Source organism: Pollachius pollachius (assembly GCF_949987615.1).
Source record: "Pollachius pollachius genome assembly, contig: scaffold_208, whole genome shotgun sequence".
NCBI classification, from domain to species: domain Eukaryota; kingdom Metazoa; phylum Chordata; class Actinopteri; order Gadiformes; family Gadidae; genus Pollachius; species Pollachius pollachius.
The window spans coordinates 1-22,500 of NW_027641457.1; the positions used below are offsets into that span (position 1 = coordinate 1).

Below are 22,500 nucleotides of genomic sequence, written 5' to 3' on the forward strand. Positions count from 1 at the left end.
AGCTACCATGCTACAGAGCTACCATGCTACAGAAGGAGAGCTACAAGGAGAGCTACCATGCTACACAGAGAGCTACAAGGAGAGCTACAAAGAGAGCTACAAGGAGAGCTATCGCGCTACACAAGGAGAGCTATCGTGCTACAGAAGAAAAGCTACCATGCTACACAAGGAGAGCTACAAGGAGAGCTACCGTGCTATACAAGAACAGCTACAAGGAGAGCTACAAGGAGAGCTACCGTGCTACACAAGGAGAGCTACCATGCTACAGTTTTTGAGAGCTACCGTGCTACAGAAGAAAGAGCTACCGTGCTACACGGAGAGCTACCGTGCTACACAAGGGGAGCTACCGTGCTACACACGGTGAGCTACCGTGCTACAGAAGAAGAGCTACCGTGCTACACAAGGGGAGCTACCGGTGCTACACAAGGAGAGCTACCGTGCTACACAAGGTGAGCTACCATGCTATGTGCTGCCACGTGCTAGGTGATTCCCCTTGGGCCAAATAAAGAGGTGTTGAGTGTTGAGTCGAGGAGGAAGTACCTGATGTGGTACTTCCTGTGGCCCAGGTGCGAGGCCCAGTAGCCGCTCTTCCAGAAGCGGTAGCCGTCCATCTCGCGGCGGCTCTCGCAGAACGGCGTGTAGCCGTAGGGGGCGCCGTCCAGGGGGAGGTCCCGGAGGTCCTTCAGGTCCGCACGCACAATCTGGGGGGGGATAAAGGAGGAGCATTGAGCATTTAGCCAGACACACACACACACACACACGCCCTCGATTCACACACACACAAACACACACTGATTCTCTCACCAACACACACACACACCAAAACACTGATACTCACTACAACACATACGCATTCCAACACGGCACTCTCTCACACACACACACACACACACACGCCCTCGATTCACACACACACGTCCTCGATTCACTCACTCACACACACACACACACACACACACACACACACACACACACACACACACACACACACACACACACACACACACACACACACACACACACACACACACACCCCTTCCCTCTACCTGGTCGGCGTCCACGAAGATGATCTTGTCGACGGCGAGGGGGAACAGGACGTCCAGGAACAGGATCTTGTAGCCCCAGATGAGCCGCTGCTTCTCCGTCTGCTGGTGCAGCCAGCGCGGCCACTTGTACTGGACCAGCTCGTACTGGAACCCGTACTCCTCCGCCAGGTGGGGGATGGACTCCTGCAGAGCCACAAGCCCCGCCCCCTCCGTGAGAAACCCCTCCTTTCCCGCCAAAATATTCCCTCCGTATTTAACCGCCATAACCGTAAACCGTTTCCCGATAGCCGCCGCGAGTTACGGCTATAGAACAATTATTTAGCTATAACTGTAGCTAGCTAACGCAATAGCTCATAATGTTGTAGCTATAACTGTAACTAGCTATGACTCCAGCTGCTAATATAGAGTAGAATAGTTTTGGACAGAAATTCCCTGGATGGATTGACTTGGGAATAGGAGCGTCTTATATTCTGGAGGAACGTTCTACTTCAGGTAAAAGGGAGTGAAAAGCTCCTGGGACCAAAGTTACATAGTGCAGCTTTAAGTAACACATTGTACACGTTGTACTGCCGGAGGGGGGGGGGGGGGGGGGAATGACGTCTCCATTTCCCTAAAGCCGACTTTGAAGGATACTGCAGTAAAACCAACAGCGCTTAACCGTCGGTGTCATCAGAAAAGCCGAACAACAGAGGACAGCGCCCCCTAGGGCCTCCTACCTCTATTTATGATCAACAGCAGCGATGCTATATGGAGGAGAGCTGCTATAGGCAGACCATCCACAGATACCTCCCTGGCTCAGGAGGTCCTTCCCCTGGGGGGGGAGGAGGGGGGAGAGAGAGGCGGTTTGCATAGTCAAGTGTTCTTCGAGAGCCCTACCTTGAAGGAGGGGGAGAGGAAGTTCTTGAGGAACCAGAACTTGACAGGTGTTTTGGTGTGGCGAAGGACCGACAGCATCATTATTCTGGAGAGGGGAGGAGAAGAGGGAGAAAGGGATAGGGAGAGAGAGGGAGAGGGGGAGAGGGAGGGAGAGGGGGAGTAAGAGAGAGGGAGAGGGGGAGTAAGAGAGGGGGAGAGGGAGAGAGGGGGAGGGAGAGAGAGGGAGAGGGAGAGGGAGGGAGATAGCACATGGGGTTAGATCTCTTAAATCCGTCGACTGAAACAGACAGAGGTGTGTGTGTGTGTGTGTTTGAATGTATGACAAGTGCATGTGTGAGCTGTGTGTGTTAGATGATTTGTGTATTGTGTGGGCGTACGTGTGCGTCGGGTGTGTGTTTGTATTTGTGTGTGCGTGTGCATGCGTGTCAGGTGTGTGTCTGTGTTTTGTGTGTGTGTGTGTGCGTGCGTGCGTGCGTGTGTGCACCTCACCCACCTGAGAAAGCGCTCGTACAAATGGCCCGAGGCCACCGAGAAGATGTTGAGCACGTCCTCCTTCTTCTCCGCGTCGTTTGGACCTGGACGAGCCGCCGGTGATGCTAAACAGACACGGGTGCAGACGCGTTACATAAGACCGCCGTCTGACTGACGCCTCACTTCCTGTCAGTCGCCGGCACGCCCGCGTGAAGCCGGGAGCGAACGCACAACACACAACCAGCTGTCGTACGAAGCGTCCGCTGGATCCGGCGACGACAAACAACACGCCCCATGCGCTCGTGTGCGGGTTAAGGCGAAGCGACAAAGGGAGGCTCTTCGGACAGACAGCGTTACAGACAACATGGCCTCAGCTCCGCTGGCTGTAAACCGAGGAGGCGGTCCCCTCATTAGGGCAGAGGAACATCTACAGCAGCTTGTACCCCTCCCAACCCTGGGTGGGGGCCCCTCTCATCCCTGGGCCCCTGTGGAGCCCGGAGTTAGCCTGGGGTCTGGGGAAGCTGCCGTCCTCTTCTTCAGCACCAGAGGCGTGATCGACGGGCCTGGTTCAAACGACACTGTACGCGATTGGCTGCTTGCCGTCGCTTCCCTGTCGTCGTTGTGTTAAACCAGCCAATGGCGCGCCAGGGGGAAAAGCCAGCTTGGTGATTGCTCTCCAGACCCTGTAGCAGGGCGAATTCAAAGCGCCGGCACAGCGGGCTGGGGGTACCCCGTCTAGCCCAGAGTAGGAGCAGCGGTCGGACTGAGCTGTGAGGCGTCAGAGCGGCGCTGGAGACCCAAGGGCCTGGTCCTCAGTCCCGCCGGCGCGAGGCACGTGTCCACGTCCCGCCGGCGGCGAGGCCGTAGTGCGTCTTATGTTGCGGAAAATCGTTTTTCCTTCAAGCACAACAGTACGAATAAAGGCCATAGATTTATATATTTATACATCGTAAATGCTGACCGTAGTGTTTAAACATAACAAATCTGATGACAGGTTGTTTTTTTTACCTAAAGCACAAAGACCAAATATTGTTGCCCTTACTCTTTTTAAAGACCCTGACTCACACACACAAAACCCCAACCCCCCCCACACACACCCATCCCCATACACACACCCCCACAGGTTGTGATACCGGCGCGGGCCGGTAGTGTGGACCTGTACGACGGCTGGCTGGGGGACATGTTTGTTCTGCAGTCAGGCCGGCTGTCCTTGCCGCTAACAGACTGCTGATGAGGAGGGGAAAAGTGTCTTTCGTCTCTCGCACACTCAATCAGGCAGCACCGCCCCCAGCCAGGAGACTCTGGGAAAGCACTTCAGAGAGAGAGAGAGAGAGAGAGAGAGAGAGAGAGAGAGAGAGAGAGAGAGAGAGAGAGAGAGAGAGAGAGAGAGAGAATAAAAAGAGGGAGAGAGAGGAGAAGAGAGGCGAGAGAAAGAAAGATGGAGGCACACACACACACACAACCTTGTCCGCTAGTCAATCTTCCAGGCCAGTGATGCATGGATTCGATGCGTCTGTCAAACTTCTTGCAATCATTACGTTTCCGCTTTTTCCATCCTCCCCAATTCTCCCCCAACATCGCACAACACACGAGATCAAACCGGCCACTTCCAGCCCCGGTACCGGGGAGCGTGCCGCGCCCCTAAGAGGCCTGATACGGCTAAGCCCGCCATTATGAAGCACATCCGTTATGAGGCAGATAATGGGATCTGCAGCACAACAGAGGACCTCCACCAACAGCCCAGGACTCACTGCTGGATAAGCAGCTTTAGCGAGTCAGGTGAGGACAGCTCGGCTGATAATCCAGAGCCCAGGACGGCAACGCCACCAACGCCACCACCACCGTCACCGCCACCATCAAAAACACCTCCACCACCACCAAGAACAACACCACCACCACCATCACAAACACCTCCATCACCACCACCACCACCAGCAAAACGTTTCACAACACACGTGTCACAGGAATTAGACGATATGTTAATTGATGCATGTTAAAACAATAACGAGACACAAGACGAGCCAAACAGCGGAACTCATGACAAGCAACGGCTTCAGGGCAGCAAACCCACGCTGCATGCTAACCGATACGATGACCGTATTAAAGAAGTCTCAGCAGCAATGCCTACCTAAACGTCGTTAGCATGCTAACCAATATGATGACCGCGTTAAGGAGGTCTTAAACGCACTGCCTACCTTTCCTCAAAAGTGCTCCAAACACTTCACACCGCAAGCAGTTAGTGAGGAGGTCAGGTCTCACCGTTAGAATGTGCTTAGGGGAGAGGACACACAAACACGCACACACACAAACACACACACACACACAAAGCACCCGCGCATACACACATACCTACAGAAGCACATATTTTTTGCAAGACTAGCTCTTACAGCGTAATACTGCAGTCTGGATCCCGGAGAAGACTGAGGCCTCCTGAAACGTGGAATCAACATATGGGTGGCGGGCAGTGGGTCCCAGCGGGGTCAATACACCGGGCCAGTGGTTACTGGTCAGTGGTTACTGGTCACGGACTAAACCCAACCCTTGGCCCACGACGACCGCGCACACACCTTGCGATGGAGTCCCACAGACCTCGACTCTCCACAGATTCACTCAGAAGATCCTCGTTCATTTTGTCCGCTTTCTTCTGCACCTGTATGGAGAAGAAGGGAGATGCGCCGGTCGATGGCGTTATGAGATGTTTGACCGGGAAAAGGGAGACACATTACTGTACAGTCCCTCCAGAAAAATGTGGCGTTTTTTTGTGATTGTTGCGGCCAAAAATCCTTGATTATGCGGCACGTTTTCTTAAAAAATGCGATGAAATATGCGGCATATTTATGCAATTTTATGCGAGGAAATTGCGGGAACTTGCAAAAATCGCGGGAACTTGCGAAAAAATGCGGGAACTTGCGAAAAATGCAGCTTTTCGATGACGTTCACGTCGCGTAATTACGTCACTTCATAACGTTCCCATGGCAACAGGGGGAAATGGCTGCTCTTGTGTGAAGTAAACGCAACATTTTTCAACTTTCTGCTAAGATATATGTGACTTTTTTGCAACGATAATGCAGGGATTATGAAATCATGCAAGCCCCGCATATTTTGCGCGGAAAGCGGCAATTTATGCGGTGAAAGCATGAATATGCAGACTTTGGCTGATTATGCGTTGAATTATGCGATCGCATAATCGCGTTTTTCTGGAGGGACTGATTACTGAACGATCGTAAGCCAGAAGATGAATTGTTAAGGGCTGATTATAGCTCCACGTTCACGCAACACGACGACCACGCAGACGCTCCGACGCAGTCGTGAACCTTTATGGCTCTGCGTCGGGTTTTAGTCAGCGGACCAATCACAGCCCTTGCTGCTCCGTCGCCTCGACGAAAGGTTGCAATCTTTGGGAGGCGCACGCCCGGCCCTTGCGGTGGACGCAAGGACGCAAGGGGTCCGTAACCCCCTTGCGTTGTGTGAACGTGGGACAGTAATCAGCCCTTAAAGCTGTGTTCTGTGGCGTCAGACACGCGGAGCCGAACGTACCCGGACTTTGATGATCTTGCTTTGGAAGCTGTTGAGCGTGACGACCACGTCGCCGGCGTCGTCGGGGGAGTCCGTACCGTCGTGCCTGGAAGAGAACGTCGTCGGCTCATTAGTCATCGTCCTCGAGAGACTCTTCGACATCGTCATCGTCATCATCACCATCGACGACAACACCGTTTTTTAGTTAATGTTAAACACAGCGATGTCTACGTGTAGTCTTAGAACACATCAGATACGGTACCACATGGCCCTGAACTGACAGATGACCTCATGGTCCTAACCTTAAGGCAGCAGGCTGGAGCGCGCATTACCCTTATCAAGTCGTCGTATAACTTAATGCTGGGTCCCAGCAGTAAGGTACTTAAAGGTAAAATGACATTCAAAGGCTAATATCCTAACTTTAAAAAGAACACACGTCAAACGGCCACAGACACAGATCTCGTGTCCATGGTTACCATTCCCCCCCCCGCAAAGTCTGCGGCATTTGCATCAAACCACATCCCATAACTCAGACAACAAGCAAATTAAATTAACATTTCCAGCCACGGTGTCTCAGGGTTTTAGACTGAGCCGCGGCTGAGAGAGAATTAAAAGTAAAACGTGAAAAAAAAAAAAAAAAAAAAACGTCCGAAGGAGGACAGGAAACGGGCGCGGCCCCGACCGGGGAAACCGAGCGTCGGCAAAGTAGGCAGTGGGCCCGCTGCCAGGGTCACACTCTAATCTTCTTTATTATCCTCCTCCATCATCGCCTCTCCACTATCGCCACCATCCAGCCCCGCTTCCAGACCGGCCGGGGAGCGGGCGAGTCACGGGCCCCGGCGTGGAGCCCCTCCCGCAGTAATTGGTCTGAGGGCGGATCAGCCCGGTGGAGGAGGGGGGTGGGGGTGGGGGGGGGGATGAGCGATACGCTGTCATAGGCAGCCGGCGATCATGGCCGCCGTGCTTACTTAGGGCGGAGAATTAACCTCATCACGGAGACAAATGTCCCCGATCATTGGAGAAAAAGGGACTTTTTTTTTTTTCTCCCTGCCTCTCCCTTCAGCAGCTCTCAGAGATTATACTGGATATATATATATATATATATATATATATATATATACTGGGTTATACTGTAGCGGAGACCTGCAGGGCTGGGGTTATACTGCAGCACAGAGCACATAGCAACTCTGCTCTGAACAGAGGATGATAAGGGAGGAGAGGAGGAGGGTGAGGAGGACAGAGGCAAGGCGAGGACTTGAGAGGCAGAGAGGAGGAGAGAGGAGAGGCTGGGACCGGACAGCAGGGAGGAGAGGAGAGAGGAAGAGGAGAGGATAGCAGGAGTAGAGAGGAGAGGAGGAGAGAGGAGAGGCTGGGACCGGACAGCCACGATGAGGAGGAGAGGAGAGAGGAAGAGGAGAGGAAACGTGAGAGGCAGAGCTAGGGCTGAAAGGGGTTAAAGAGCAGAGAGCAGAGAGCGGAGGAAAGGATGGAGAGAGGAACAGACGACACCAGAGGAGATGAGAGGCAAGGAGAGGGGAGGAGGGAGAGGAGAGGAGAGGTGAGGAGGAGAGGGGGGAGAGGAGAAGTTAGGAGAGGAAAGGTTAGGGGGGGAGGAGAGACATTAGGGGAGAAGAGGGGAGAAGAGGCGGTGGACAGGGAGGTGGGCGGGGGGGGGAGGCCTTGAACACAGCAGACAGTGTGCAGAGGTCCGGGAGGCGGAGGGAGAGAGGGGGGAGAGAGAGGGGGGAGAGAGGGGGCCCCTCCCAGCGCGGCCGGCGATCGGACACCTAACCAGAGCGCCGCTAACCGCAAGAATGATGACACTGCCAAGGTGAGGAATGACATCACCTTTTAGCTCCACCTAGAGGATTGGGGCATAAATCCTGCCCTGTCGCGGGTGATTGGGAGGGAACCCAGCGCTGCGGGCGTCCTCCGTTTTATGTGTCGATGGCCAGCGACGGGTGAGACATCAATCCTGTCCCACCCGCCGCTGTCCGGACAGCGTCTCCCAAAACAGGTCTGGGACCAGCAGGGTTCTCTTCGCATGAGGGGTGGATTCTACGTTTAAACACGCGAGGTTCTGCACTCAGAGACTGTGCGCGACGCCGTCGGGCGTTTGTGCGAGCGTTTTGATAGCGACGACGCCGACGACTGATCGCTCGCCAATGAGTCGTTTTTCCGACCGTTCGAGTTCATTGAAAACGCTCGCGAACCAAGTCAGATGTTGATGTTCTATCAGCGCCTAACAAGCCGTAAATCACCACCCCTCGCCGCTCGCACACGCGGAGCGGGCCTGCACCCCACGCGTGTTGCAGCACTCTAAAACAGACCGGCGCTGCGGAGAGAGCCCTGCACGGGACGGGCGACCAGATCAATCATCCCCGTACTGTGATGTCTCCCCCCCTCTCGCTCTGCTAGTCTCTCTCTCTCCCCCTCTCTCTCTCTCCCTGGCTGTGATAGTCTCTCTCTCTCCCCCTCTCTCTCTCCCCCTCTCTCTGGCTGTGATAGTCTCTCTCTCTCTCTCTCTCTCTCTCTCTCTCTCTCTCGCACTCTCTAGTCTCTCTCTCTCTCTCTCTCGCACTCTCTAGTCTCTCTCTCTCTCTCTCTCACCCTCTGCTAGTCTCTCTCTCTCTCTCTCTCTCTCTCTCTCCCTGGCTGTGCTAGTCTCTCTCCCTCCTTCTCTCCCACCCTCTGCTAGTCTCTCTCTCTCTCTCTCTCTCATATTAAAACCTTGAGCTCCTCCAACGGTGTCAGCAGCTGGCCGCGTTACCATAGCGATGGGCGTCCTACCTGCAGCGGCGGCAGGAAGACGAACACCTCCGACGCGGGGCGCACAGATGGAGCCTCCTAATTAGCACCGTTAGCTCACCTCGTTCCCCCGTTTCATCTCCGATTGAGTCGCGTCACGTCGAGACGGCGACTGATCACAAATGTGATGTGACTCGAGGACACAGCGACGCACAAGGGACCACAAATCACAACACAAACAATAGGGGTGTAACGACACGCGTACCGACATTTTCCGGTACGGGTCTAATGGTTTGATGCCCGTTTAATTTCGGTCCTCAATTGTATTTGATGTCTTTTCATGTGTGTAAGGCATTTGTTTGATACAATTTAATACATCAAAGCAAATCAAATTGAAATTCTTTTTCAGCAGTATTTACCTACTTCTTTGATTTCATTGTTGACATAAGTTTGTTCAGGGAACCACCGTTTAATAAACTTTTAACCCTGCTGTACCGAAAAAACATACCGAAACGTGACTTAAGGACCGAGGTACGTACCGAATCGTGACTTTTTGTGTACCGTTACACCCCTAATAAACAACGGCAGCTGCTGCACTCACGCCAGGATCTGGTAAATGTCCTCCGACCGGCCCTTGCGGAGCTTCAGGATCCAGGCTCCGGGGTTGGCCTTCAGCTGGAAGTAGCCCTGTGGATAGAGGAGCGACACAGGCTTCAGAGAGAGGCCTTAAACGTCTGGCTGAATCCATGACTCAATGTGTACATAATGTTGCTTGTGTGGTGCGCCGTGTAGATTAGAGTGTGTTGCATTGTCCTGCATGCTCCTGCCATCCAGGCCATGGTTCTCTTGCATAAAAGATGTCTATTTATTGTCAGCAGGACCAATCAGAAAGGCTTCAAGGTGCTGTAGGTACGATTTTAGAGTTGTATAGAGATGGAGCCCAACCGAGCAGAAGAGAGCACGATTTTGGCACTAAACAACGAAAAAACCTCTCTCTCCCTCCCTCCCTCCCTCCCTCCCGATCTTTGTCTGTGTCCCTGTTTAAGTGTTGTGGTTGAGGCAGAACAGTCATTCTCGCAGCACACAGCCCCCTTCACAGCGGGCCCACAGCTATGCCATTCCTCACAACCACAAACGACACTCGCTCCCATAATATCTCTAAAAGCGTCCCTACGGCCCCTCTAGACAAAGGCAGAATAAACCAAAATTAATCCCTGGGTCTGGCGCCGGCATCAGACGCGCTCCCCGACTACACAGACGCAGCATGGGGCCGGCGGGGGGCCACTGACCAGGTTGGCCATGACGATGGTGTCCTGGCGGAGCGGGTGCTGGCCGGTGCCCAGGGTGAACTGGAGGCCCCGCGGGGGCTGGCCCGTGGTCAGGTCGAAGCAGTGGCCCTCCAGCAGCAGGTGCTCCAGCTCGTACTCCGCCCTCACCACCGCGTTCACCTGGAGAGGGGGAGGGGGGGGGGAGGAGAGGAGAGGGGGAGAACACCGTCAGAGGGGAGGAGAGGAGAGGGAGGGGGCACCGTCAGGGGGAGGAGAGGAGAGGGGGAAGGGGGGGAGAGGGGGACACCGTCAGGGGGGAGGAGAGGAGAGCGGGGAGGGGGGAGAGGGGGGGAAGAGGAGAGGGGGGAGGGACAGAGGAGAGGGGCGAGGAGAGGGGGGGACACCGTCAGGGGGGAGGAGAGGAGAGGGGGGGCAGTCAGGGGGGAGGAGAGGAGGGGGGGGGCAGTCAGGGGGGAGGAGAGGAGAGGGGGGGCAGTCAGGGGGGAGGAGAGGAGAGGGGGGGCAGTCAGGGGGGAGGAGAGGAGAGGGGGGGCAGTCAGGGGGGAGGAGAGGAGGGGGGGGGCACCGTCAGGGGGGAGGAGAGGAGAGGGGGGGCAGTCAGGGGGGAGGAGAGGAGGGGGAGGCACCGTCAGGGGGGAGGAGAGGAGAGGGGGGGAAGAGGAGAGGGGGGAGGGACAGAGGAGAGGAGAGGGGGGGCAGTCAGGGGGGAGGAGAGGAGAGGGGGGGGCACCGTCAGGGGGGAGGAGAGGAGGGGGGAGAGGGGGGAGGAGAGGAGGGGGGGGGAGAGGGGGGAGGAGAGGAGGGGGGGGGACACCGTCAGGGGGGGGGGGACAGACACCGTCAGGGGGGACAGACACCGTCAGGGGGGACAGACACCGGCTAGCTGGGTGGTGTGAACTAGCGTAGCTCGGCTAGCTTGGCACGTGTTGGGAGTGTCGACTACGGTTCTCGTAAACCAGGAGAACTAAGACAGAGGTACGGGCTGGCCAGCATTATTGACTTGTAGAATATATAAGTAATAGAGTGTGGTTTTAATTGGTCCCATTATTGAAAGCACTATCGATCGCTGATCGATAGTGCGTTCAATAATGGGACCAATCACATCCTACAACTACACATGATTTCTCTCTCGGTATAATTCCCCCCCATGTTCGGCTTCACCGTAGCGGCCTGCTATTGCTGATCGAATACATTTACATTTAGTACATTTATCATAAGAAAGTGAAACAATATATCGCTGTCGGTACAACGTTGTTCACAGAACCAAGTGGCAAGCACTAACCATCACCAGGTTAACCCATTCCCCGTACACAACAAAGATAGCTAGGATAAGGTGCTACATAACCAAGTACTACAAATCAATACGACACACGATCAGTGCGTACATTAAGTGCAACAGGACGCACAACATACAATAGGGGCAGGGTGGGAGGGGGTGGCTACTCAGAGTCTAGGGGACCTCATGTACCGAGCCCGTATCATCATCATCATCATCATCATCATCATCATCATCAGACCCGTTGGAGCAGAGCGCTCCAGGTGCTGGGGCGGCGCTCTGACCTCCTGCAGGTGGATGTTGTCCAGGTCGTGGGGGCTGCTCACGGCCTCCACCATCCAGCCGTCGGGGGTGATCATGTTCAGGGTGAGCAGGGGCGACTCGGGGAGCTGGCTGAAGCGCGCCGCGGGGCCGGGCGACAGGGTGTCGTTGGCCAGGAAGTTCACGTCAGCCTCCAGGACCAGGCGGTAGAAGCTGGGGGGGAGGGAGAGAGTGAGGAGGAGGAGGAGGAGGAGGGGGAGCAGGAGGGGGAGCAGGAGGAGGAGGAGGAGGAGGAGGAGGAGGAGAGAGGCATGCGAGTGTGTGGGTAAGAGGAGCTGGGATAGGAGGAGGAGGCGTTAGGGCATGAATAGGAGGAGAAGGAGCTGGCGTATGTATAGGAGGAGGTGTGAGTATGTATAGGAGGAGGTGGGTACAGGAGATGGTGTGTGTGTGTGTATAGGAGGAGGAGTGAGTATATACAGGAGGAGATGGGTACAGGAGGAGGTGTGTGTAGGAACAGGAGGAGGTGTGAGTATATACAGGAGGAGGTGAGTCGACACAAGACGAGGAGGACTGAGACGGAGAGGTGAACAGGAGAGCTGTATGTGTTCCACGCGGAGCCCATCAGGCACCAGGTGAGAGCGGTGTGTTAAACCACACTGAGGAGAGGTCAACATCATGCAGCCTGTTTACAGACACTCCAGAGTGAGAGGCACAGCAGAAGCAGGCCAGCCGGACACAGCCCCCTCCGAAGAGACTCAGACAGCCGTTCCATCAAACAGAAAGCACTCTTCTCGATGGGAAGCACTGAAATGATGACACATTGAGCAATGATTCGCTTTCTGGGGCAGATGGGTCATATTGAGAAAGCAGGAGATACACAATATTCTCAGAGAACAGGCAGGGAGTGCTAGCAATGTTATTGGCAGCGTTTCCACCCAGGCAATAACAGGCAGATCTACAGTAGGCTAGCCTCGTCATTCTCCCCATTATTACAGAGGTGAGCTTCAGGCTAATCTTTATGCAAATGCTTCATTTTGTCTGCCATTCCTCCGACACCGCGGAGCTCTAATGAATATGTGTAATGTATCAAACGATCAATATCTCCACCGGCTTTCCTTGGCACTTAAAACCCAATTCTTCCTTATCCATGCCTGGAGGTAAAACCAAAGCATTTTCACGAGGAAAAATGCTTTTTCTGTTAGAAGTTAATTTCAGGAAATGCGACAGTCGGTCCTTCTTCCTGGAAAAGATAGGTGGAAGGGGCACAGTTTGCTCTCTGGGGCAGAGAGAGGTAGATATCCACCCATAGAGAGAGAGAGTGCAAGAGAGAGAGAGAGAGACCGAGAGACCGAGAGAGACACCCATCCATACAGAGAGAGCGTAAGAGAGAGAGTGAGAGGGAGAGACCGAGAGAGGTAGGCACCCATTCATAGAGAGAGAGAGCGCAAAAGAGAGAGAGAGAGAGAGAGAGAGAGAGAGAGGTAGGCACCCACCCATAGAGAGAGAGGGAGAGAGAGAGAGAGAGAGGTAGGCACCCACCCATAGAGAGAGAGAGAGAGAGAGAGCGAGAGAGAGAGATGTAGAGAGAGAGAGATGTAGAGAGAGAGCAAGAGAGAGAGAGAGAGCAAGAGAGAGAGAGAGCGAGAGAGAGAGAGAGCGAGAGAGAGCGAGAGAGAGAGAGAGAGCGAACAAGAGAGCAAGAGAGAGAGAAAAGGAGAAAGAGAGAGTGAAAGAGAGCGCAAAAGCGAGAGAGGAGTGCAAACTGCTGCTCATGAAGATACAGAAGGCGGGACAAGAGAGACAGAGGATTAAATTACTGAGGCATAACCCAGTCACTGGAGGAAACACTCGCTCCCTTTATTGGATCGGTCCCTCGTCAGAAAGAGAGAACCAATTCTCTCCAGTGAGAGAGAAAGGAGAATAAAGAAGAGGGGAAAAGACAAGAGAGGCAGGCAGCTCTAACTCTGAGAGTCCCCACCATCGCCACCTCCCGCCCCCCGGGGCCACGGCCTGGGTCTGCGGAGCGGAGATGGCTCTCAGCAGGCAGCGCCGGGTTCACTCCGGTGACTTCCTGTTCTGTGAGCCGCCACCAGAGCTCCAAACCCTCTCCTTCAGGGTAAGGCTGCTTAGGCCCAGATTGAAATAATAATAACCCTCTTTGCTTCGAATCTTCTGCCTGGTGAGGTGAAGGTGCGCTCGCTTCAAACAGAAGGAGGAACAAAAACCAAATCCCCTTGACGAATTTGCCCGTGCTGCGGTAAGAAAATAATAACGGGGTGTTGCAGATGCGTTTGGAGAACACCCCGACAACAAATGAGTCCATCCATTACGGTCTGTAAGGCAATCACGCCATTAATATACCAATGCTAAGGTAAAAACTATTCAACGCAATCAAATTAGATCCAGCCGGTGATCCTCCAGATTGTTAATCAAACCGTTTCCAAACCTTTCATTTGTTGTTTTTTTTCCACCATCGCAATGTTTTGAACCCCTACAGTGCACCCTGGAAGCAATTTGCTCCGAGATGCAAGGGGAGGCCCAGAGCAATAAGGTGCTGTTATTAAGCAGATTGCATCTGATCCGCTACAACTGTACAACAGCGAGCGAGAGACAGCGATCGACAGGGAATATATGAGAGAGAGAGAGAGAGTCGGCTGAGCTAGCGTGAGCACCTGGGACGGCCCAGAGAAGCAGCTTTAATTACTGTGGAGGAAGCGGAGCCTTACCTCTTGAGGGGCATTTCGGACAACTTGGCCCGGCAGTTCATAAACACCTGCAGTTCCACGTTGACCACTTGACTGAGCACCTGCATGGGAGGGACAGGACGGGGGGGGTTAGGGCTCGGAGCAAAACAAACTCGACGCAGCAGGGACATGACACCAGAACCAGGGGAGGGGAGGGGAGAGGTGGGAGAAAAAGAGAGAGAGGGGTGAGGGAGGGAGAGAGAGGAAGAGAGGAGGCTGGGGGAGAGAGGGGAAACAAGAGGGGAGAGAGGGCAAGAGAAACAAGGAGGGGAGAGAGGAGGGAGGGGGGAAGAGAGGGAGAGGGGAGAGAGAGACAGAAAGAGAGAAAAATAGGGGAGAGAGGGAGAGAGGGGAGAGAGAGGTAAAAGCGAGGAGAGAAGGGGGGGTTTGGCTAAATGTAAACGAACTACAGCTGCACCTACTTCATACATAGTATTACCGTTGTGCGACGGCGGCATTAAGCTAGGACGTAGCACGTCGTTGTAACGCGTGAAAGGCCAGAGCTTCTCTCTGTGTCTAACACTCAGACCCACTGCAGTCCGCAGTGCAGCCCGGACTCTAAGGTTTCACACAGCAACCCGACAGGTGTGGTGCCCTTGCAGTTGGGCTGCGGATTCTACCGTTTGTTGTTAGGTTAATTCAGAGAGCATTACTCTGAATGAGAGTAAACTTTCTAATGACATTTCACAGCAAAACAAAATCCATACAAACACACACACACACACAAACACTCCTCAAAGCTTAAACGACGAGAAACTTCTTCACAAGCGCCCCTGAGTCTGTGTGTTCAGTGCCATTGTGTAGTGGAAGTAAAGAAAGTCGGCTTTCTGAATAGAATGCGCCTTTTACATTTCAAACGTTGGTAAAAAGCCCCCTAAAGAATAGAGTCTGGTCACCGGGAATGCCTGCTCCAGTGTGAGGAAACATTGAGCAGAGCATACGGCGTGTTCATACGCGGACATTTTTAATCTTTTAACATAATAATAAAAGCTTAGCACTGCTCCCTTCCCTCCCTTGATGTGCAAAGGATTCTGGCTCCTGGTGTGAGCATCAGAGAGCTCAGGCAGGAGGTGAAGGAGGGGAGGAAACGGGAGGCAGGAGAACCCGGGCTTACCATGAGCAGCGACGACAGCTTCTGAGCCTCCCTACTGAGCGGATCCACGACGGCCACCGCTTCAAACACCACCTCACTCTCACGGGGGGAGAGATGGAGCACGCTGGGGGGAGAGAGAGAGGGGGGAGGAGAGAGAGAGGGAGGGGTGAGGGGAGGGGAGAGAGGAGAGAGAGAGAGGGAGGGGGAAGGGGAGAGAGAAGGAGAGAGGAGAGGGAGGAGGAGAGGGAGGGGTGAGGGGAGGGGAGAGAGGGAAGGAGGGGGGGGAGGGAGAGAGAGGAGAGAGAGGGGAGAGGGAGAGAGAAGGAGCGAGGATAGAGAGGAGAGGGAGGGAGGGGTGGGGAGAGAGGGAAGGAGGGGGGGAGGAGAGAGAGAGGGGAGAGAGGGGAGAGGGAGAGAGGATAGAGAGGAGGAGAGGGAGGGGTGGGGAGAGAGGGAAGGAGGGGGGGAGGAGAGAGAGGGGAGAGGGAGAGAAAAGGAGAGAGGAGGAGAGGGAGGGATGAGGGGAGGGGAGAGAGGGAAGGAGGAAAGAGGAGAGAGAGGAGGAGAGAGAGGGAGAGGGATGGGGAAGAGAGAGAAAAGAGAAATATAGAGGGAGAGAAAGAGAAAAACACAAAAGAGGAAATAGCATGAGAGGGAGCGAGAGAAAGAGAGGGGGAGAGACGAAGCGAGAGAGCATTACACAGTGCTTAGTCAGTGTGGGGGGGGGGGGTCATGTATTAAACAAGGGTACTCCAGGCCTCCTTGCCCCTGTTCCATCACATGATGAACGTGGGGATGCTGCGCTCCATTACGGACTGAGGCGGAGGGGCGATGCTAGGGGGACCTCTGAGGACGTGACTCCTCACCTGTGGACGTCTTTGGGGAAGGGGACGTCCTTCCTGGTCTCTCCTTTAGGGGCGGCCGACAGGAGGGCGTCCACCTTCATGATCAGCTCACTGGCTCTGTAAGGACAGGAGGCCGAGACTCAGGACACGGTTTGAAGACGACCAGCTGGGGCAAGGGCTGAAGCCTCTCATCTCGGACCCAAATTAAAAAAATCACTGCCATGTTTCGACATTTAAAAAAAAGGAAGATGGAGTTTTGGATATGGAGATGTTGACACCATTGAATCCCTAGCATTGAAACATTGCACTTTGAAAACAAGGTCATCCGAATCTATTTGTTTTGATTTGATTCTTTGAATTTCAAACATGGCATTTCAAGTTGAACCATTCCAAAACATGATTTGAAATAAAAAAAACATGTCATGTTCACTCATTCAGATGCAAAGATTCAAGTTGGAGATACTCAATATTCAATATTCAAGTTGGAGTAACACGATATTCATAACTCATACTCAACTGGTCAAAATACAGACCCGAAAATTCAAGGCTTTAAAATGTGGAACTGCGAAAAGGAACAACTTGAATTTCAAAGAGGTGAATTCAAAACAAATACGTTTGATGACTACATGAATAATATTTCAATGTTATGAATTAAATTGTGTTTACATTTCGACATCCAAAATTCCACAGCTTTTAACATTGAAGACATTGTGCCGTTGCTTTGCTTCTGTATGAAACGTTGGCTTTTGCTCAGGAGGAACCGTCACGGCCTTCCACAAAGGAAAACGTTTAGAAATGTGAACAAAAGGCTTTGATCGTTAATGAAAGGAGAGCGGACGGTAAACAGACGGAGAGAGAAACGATGGGGAGGCTTGAGAAGTGTCTTGGCTCAGTCACGAGAGAAAGACTTAGAGAAGGTATTTCATCTTTCCACTGAAACCCATTGAATAAATTAAAAAAGAAGAAGGGTGGCAGGAATCAAGTGGCGGGAACATTTAGCGTAACGTAACATAGCGTAGCAGAACATATCCTAGAACTGTATAACATAGCGTTACGTGGCCCTACATACCGTAACGTAGCATTGCATAGCGTAGCGTAGCGTAGCATAACATGGAGTAGCATGACGTAGCGTGCCGTAGCGTGACGTAGCATAACATATCGTGTCGTAGCGTGCCATAGCGTAGCTTGACGTAGCGTAACCTAGCGTTTCATCGCGTGTAATAGCGTAGCGTGTGGTAGCGTACTGTTTGCCCTTCAGCCCCATGTGTTTGACTCTGGCCTTGACTTTCTCTGTGGAGCTGCTCCAGGTCATCTTCTCCAGAAGCTGGAAGTCCTCCAGGGTGAACTCCTCCTGGTCCCCCAGCGGCCCCAGGATCTGGGGGGGGGGGGGGGGGGAACAAAAGGGTTCACCTCCGCCTTCCTTCCTGTTTTTTTTTGTTACCCACAATGCATTATTCAGCGCCTTGTCACACGGCTGTAAGGCCGCGTGTAAGTGGGGCACGTTGTTTAATCTGTTTAGTGTCACCGTGTTTTCGTTGTCTTTAGAGATGTGTGTGTGTGTGTGTTTGTGTGTGTGTATGTTTGCATGTGTGTGTGTGTCTGTTGGTGTGTGTGTGTGTGTGTGTGTGTGTGTGTCTGTGTGTGTGTGTGTGTGTGTGTCTGTGTGTGTGTGTGTTGGTGCGTGTGTGTGTGTGTATGTTTGTGTGTGTCTGTTGGTGTGTGTGTGTCTGTTGGTGTGTTTGTGTGGGGACCCACACACCAACAGACACACACACCCATCACAACTAACAAGGCAAAGCAAACACGCCCAAACCCACTCAGACACACACACACACACACACACACACGCACACACACACACACACGTGTGTGTGTTTAGGGGAGATTGCTTTACGATGTCGCTGACCCTTTGACCTCCAAGGAGGGGGGAAGATGCTGAAATCTCACGGAAACTCTTCTGAACCAACTTTATCAACACTGCCATCGGCGACGCCCGACCAACGCTCAAACGTCCCCACAAGTGAGGTGTTACTTTTTTGCTAATTATGTGTTACTATGTGTACTATGTGTGTGTGTGTGTGTGTTAATGTGTGTGTGTGTGCATGTCTTAATGTGTGTGTGTTTGGTGTGTGTGTGTTAATGTGTGTGCGAGAATGTGTGCGTGTGTGTGCACATGTGTTAATGTGTGTGCGTGTGTTAATGTCTGTGTACATGTGTTAATGTGTGTGCGTGTGTTAATGTGTGTGTTTGTGTGTTAATGTGTGTGTGTGTTAATGTGCGTGTGTGTGCATGCGTTAATGTGTGTGTGTTAATGTGTGTGCGTGTGTGCATGCGTTATGTGTGTGTGTGCGTGTGTGTGTGTGCGTGTGTATGTGCCTGTGTTAATGCGTGTGCGTGTGCGTGTGTGCACACGTGTGTCAACATGGTTGGTTCACTTAGTCCCAAGGACAACTCCAAAGTTAAAAAGTGCATCGTTTCTTGCGCTTAGCTCCCTGCGTCGCCGACCGCCCCTGCCCCAGCCCGCCCTGGTGTGTGTGCCCGTCAGGGCGGCCGTCTCACCCTGCCGTTGGTGACCACGGCCCGCTGGCCGGCGCCCAGCTTCAGCACGTCTCTGCAGAACAGCTGCTGGCTGCGGATGAAGTCCACCTCCATGGTGTTGAACTTCTTCTCGAAGGCGTCGGCGTCCATACCCTGCAGCGGTGGAACGAACCGGGGTTTAGGACGCGGGGACGGGGTCGATGGGACGAGGGGGGGGGGGGCTCGTATCCGAGGGGGCCGTGATGGACGACCGGGACGGCCGGGCCCGGGGCGACCCCCTCCCCCCCTCAGGGACAGAGTCAGAACACAGAGCATCGACACCAGACATGATGTATGCAGCGGGAGCAGAGAATCGCTAACAATTCGCAGAAATCGTTGAGGCTTCCCCCGCCTCTCGGCCGCGCCGGAGCGCCACTCTCCCTCTCCCTCCCTCCCTCCCCCCCTCTCTCTCTCTCTCTCTGTCTCTCCCTCCCTCCCTCCCCCCCTCTCTCACTCCCTCCCTCCCTCCCTCCCCCCTCTCTCTCTCCCTCCCTCCCTCCCTCTCTGTCTCTCCCTCTCCCTCTCGATCTCACTCGCTCCGGCGCGTTAATATTTCATCCAGACGACGCGCGGCCTGTCAGCCGAGGTGTGCGCGAAGAAAAATAAAATGATAGGGAATTAATCAATTCATGATTAATCTAACAAACATTTAATTAAACATTTGGCCATTTTGTCCATAACAAATCATGCGTGCATGGAGGGTGTGGTGGGGGGTTATTAGTTTCCTGACACCCCCCCCACCCCCCAACACGGGAGAACAGCAGAAATTCCAATAATGTCAACACGACTCAGTCAGCAAGTCTGTCTGGCAGCCAATAATAAACTCATATCCCTGGACTCCCGGTCCCAGCTCGTAGCTGCAGCCCGGCTATCCGCCGCTGTTATTTCCAGCCCAATCTCTCGGCCCGCTGTTACCCCGAGAAATAATTGAGCATCTCAGTTGTTTCTTTTTTTGGGGGATGGGGGGTGGGGCACCACTTTCCCTGACGCAACGTGTGTTATATGACCCACTGGCTCACCGGCTATTTCCTGCCACTAACGAGGGGACAGACAGCTCGGTCTTGCCGGGTGATTGGCTAATAAGGGCTATGTATATCCTGTTTGTGTGTGTCTCTGTTTACGGCGCGGCGGGCGCGTGGGCGGGCTCCGGGGGAACAGCTTGGAGGAGCCACAATGTGCCGACGAGAACAACCGCTGGTAGTAGTGGGAGGAGGAACACGGAGGGGAGAGGGGGGGGAGAGAAGGGGGGAGGGAGGGAGGGAGAGTGGTGGTCAGGCACGGGCGGACACAACCGAACTACACAAGCAGGACCGGCGTGGGGGTTGGCTATTCATCAGGTTGTCCCTGGGGAGCGGCCAGGAATTTATATTTAAAGATCCAGTTTGAGCTGGTCCTCGTGTACCTCCTCTCCCCCATACCTCCCCCCACCGCCACTACCTGATGGATGGAGTGGAACTGACAGTGAGTAGGCCGCTCGCCTTGGCATCTGCAAGCTGTGGAGCGTCACACAGAGCTTCCCGATGTGAGTGAGTCTCTCTCTCTCTCTCTCTCTCTCTCCCTCTCTCTCTCCCCCCTCTGTATCTATCTCTCTCTGCCTCTTTGTCTCTCTCTCTCTCTCTCTCTCTCAATCTCTCTCTCCCTCTCTCCCCCTATCCCCTTTCTCTTTCTCTCTCTTCCTCTCCCTCTCTCTCTCTGCCTCTTTGTCTCTCTCTCTCTCTCTCTCTCTCAATCTCTCTCTCCCTCTCTCCCCCTTCTCTTTCTCTCTCTTCCTCTCCCTCTCTCTCTCTCTCTCTCTCTTGCTCTCTCTCTCTCCCCCCTCTGTATATATCTCTCTCTGCCTCTTTGTCTCTCTCTCTCTCTCTCTCTCTCTTTCTCTCTCTCTCTCTCTCTCTCTCCCTCCCCCCTCTGTATCTACCTCTCTCTGCCTCTCTCTCTCTCTCTCTCTCTCTCTCTCTCTCTATCGATTGTGTGTACTCACATCAAACGAGTCTAACATCATTCTAACTTTCTGCTGGGGGATGAAATGAAAGCCGTGAGACATGAAAGGACGCCAGCGGTCGGAGGCAGCGTGAGAACGCCCGCCCTGGATGCGGACAACAGCGGCAGAACCGCGGTCCATGTGAAACGGCGTTTAGTGAAGCACCTGTAGAAGACTCACTTTCGTCTCATTGATTCAAAAACGCCAAAGCGCTGTTTCACCATATTTTGCATGCACGCGCACGCTACATCCTTTTGTGGAGAGTTGGTACAAGAAAGTGATTTTTTCGCAAATGATATTGTTATCGGATGTTTCGGTAAAGCCAGCAGAGACGGTTCCGAAGGTCAGCTTTCGTTTTCACGGATTCTCTTTTCTCCTTGTTTTCAATTTTACATTTCAACCACTTGTCTATTTTATAGATTTTTCTCTATTGTCTCTATTGTATTGAGATTTTCAGAAATGTTACTTTTTTAAAGGAGACATATTATGGTGTTTTCCCAACAAGTAAACATAGTATTTGAGTTCCAGAAAACATGTTTTTGAAGCTGTTTGCTGGAAATAGCTTTTAGGAAAAAAAATATCGTCTACCGCTATTGTTTCAGTCTCTTCAGAATGCGCTGTTTCTGGTGTCTGTAGCGTTGATGCAAATGAGCTGCTGCCCATTGACCAATGAGCTGTCAGACTGAACCACAGCATGGAGGGGAAGGGATTGTTGCCGTTTGCTGACTCCTGGAGATCTATATCTATATAATATAATATAACATAATAATATTATATACGGATATTTATATAATATATCTAATATCACGGCCAAAAGTGTGCGCCTCGGATGATATTATGAATAATAAAGACTGTGTCTGACGTCTCTGGTACTTCCACAAGTAAAGACTCGTAGTGGGGGATATCTCGGCCATGGTTGAGAAGAATTGGGGGGAAGGAACTTTGGCCTTGACTCTCTGAAGTCCATGAACCGCGACATGGAGTAGAAAGGGATTGTACTCCGGGAGCTGAGCTGCCCGACTGCCTCCGAGCTCCCCGCGCCGGAGCGGCCGGACTGCAGTCCGGCCGCCGTCGAAGCCGTCCGGCCGCAGTCCGGCGGTGTACTCCGGGAGCTGAACTGGCGCCGAAGCTAGGTGGCAGCTCGAGCGGACTAGCAGCTCCGGCGGGGGGGAACTCGGCGGCAGTCCGGCAGCTCAGCTCCGGGAGTTCAATCCCTTTCTAAGCTCGGCGCCAGAGAAAGGGATTGTACTCCCGGAGCTCAGCTGCAGGGCTAGCGCCGAGTTCCCCCCCGCCGGAGCTGCTTGTCCACTGGTCCACAAAATCTTAGCGATGCTCTGATTGGAGGGGAGTGGGGAAGTGGGAGGTAATATTCAAATGCCCCCGTCCTACGTAGGAGGGGGCGCCGAAACTGACTCGCTCGTTTGGTAGCTGGAGGCAGGCGGCTTCCAGAAATGCAATCCAAAAGTTTGCATGCGTGTGGGAGCACCATATACCCACAACACCACCCCAAATCCCAGGAAAAGTGCTGTTTTCATAATATGTCCCCTTTAACGATAATTATTATTTTTAGACATTTTCCGAGTCCCCCCCCCCCCCCGGAGTACTCCAAAGTACACCAGGGCAGGGTAGGTGTACCCCTATTTGAGAACCCCTACTTAAACACTCCACATTCTACAGTCCGAGACGTTTCACAGGGAGAGAAGCGCATGCATGCGCTTCTCTCCCTGTGAAACGTCTCGGACTGCAGAATGTGGAACGTAGAATGCAGAACGTACGA

The 22,500-nt window shown here is 53.3% G+C and overlaps 1 protein-coding gene across 1 annotated transcript in view; it reads right to left on the reverse strand.

Moving 5' to 3' along the window:
• Window positions 1-540: 540 nt before the first annotated feature.
• The window catches only part of uggt2 (UDP-glucose glycoprotein glucosyltransferase 2), a gene marked incomplete at its 3' end in the record, with an annotated part of 43,303 nt that continues 21,343 nt past the window's right edge, over window positions 541-22,500 (reverse strand). The window contains 15 exon segments of the mRNA XM_079759215.1: window positions 541-701; window positions 1,047-1,229; window positions 1,923-2,007; window positions 2,416-2,492; window positions 2,494-2,518; window positions 4,961-5,043; window positions 5,931-6,015; window positions 9,259-9,344; window positions 9,947-10,105; window positions 11,507-11,696; window positions 14,213-14,292; window positions 15,345-15,447; window positions 16,190-16,285; window positions 17,413-17,543; window positions 18,728-18,859. Coding sequence (XP_079615341.1) covers window positions 541-701; window positions 1,047-1,229; window positions 1,923-2,007; window positions 2,416-2,492; window positions 2,494-2,518; window positions 4,961-5,043; window positions 5,931-6,015; window positions 9,259-9,344; window positions 9,947-10,105; window positions 11,507-11,696; window positions 14,213-14,292; window positions 15,345-15,447; window positions 16,190-16,285; window positions 17,413-17,543; window positions 18,728-18,859 — 1,676 coding nt within the window.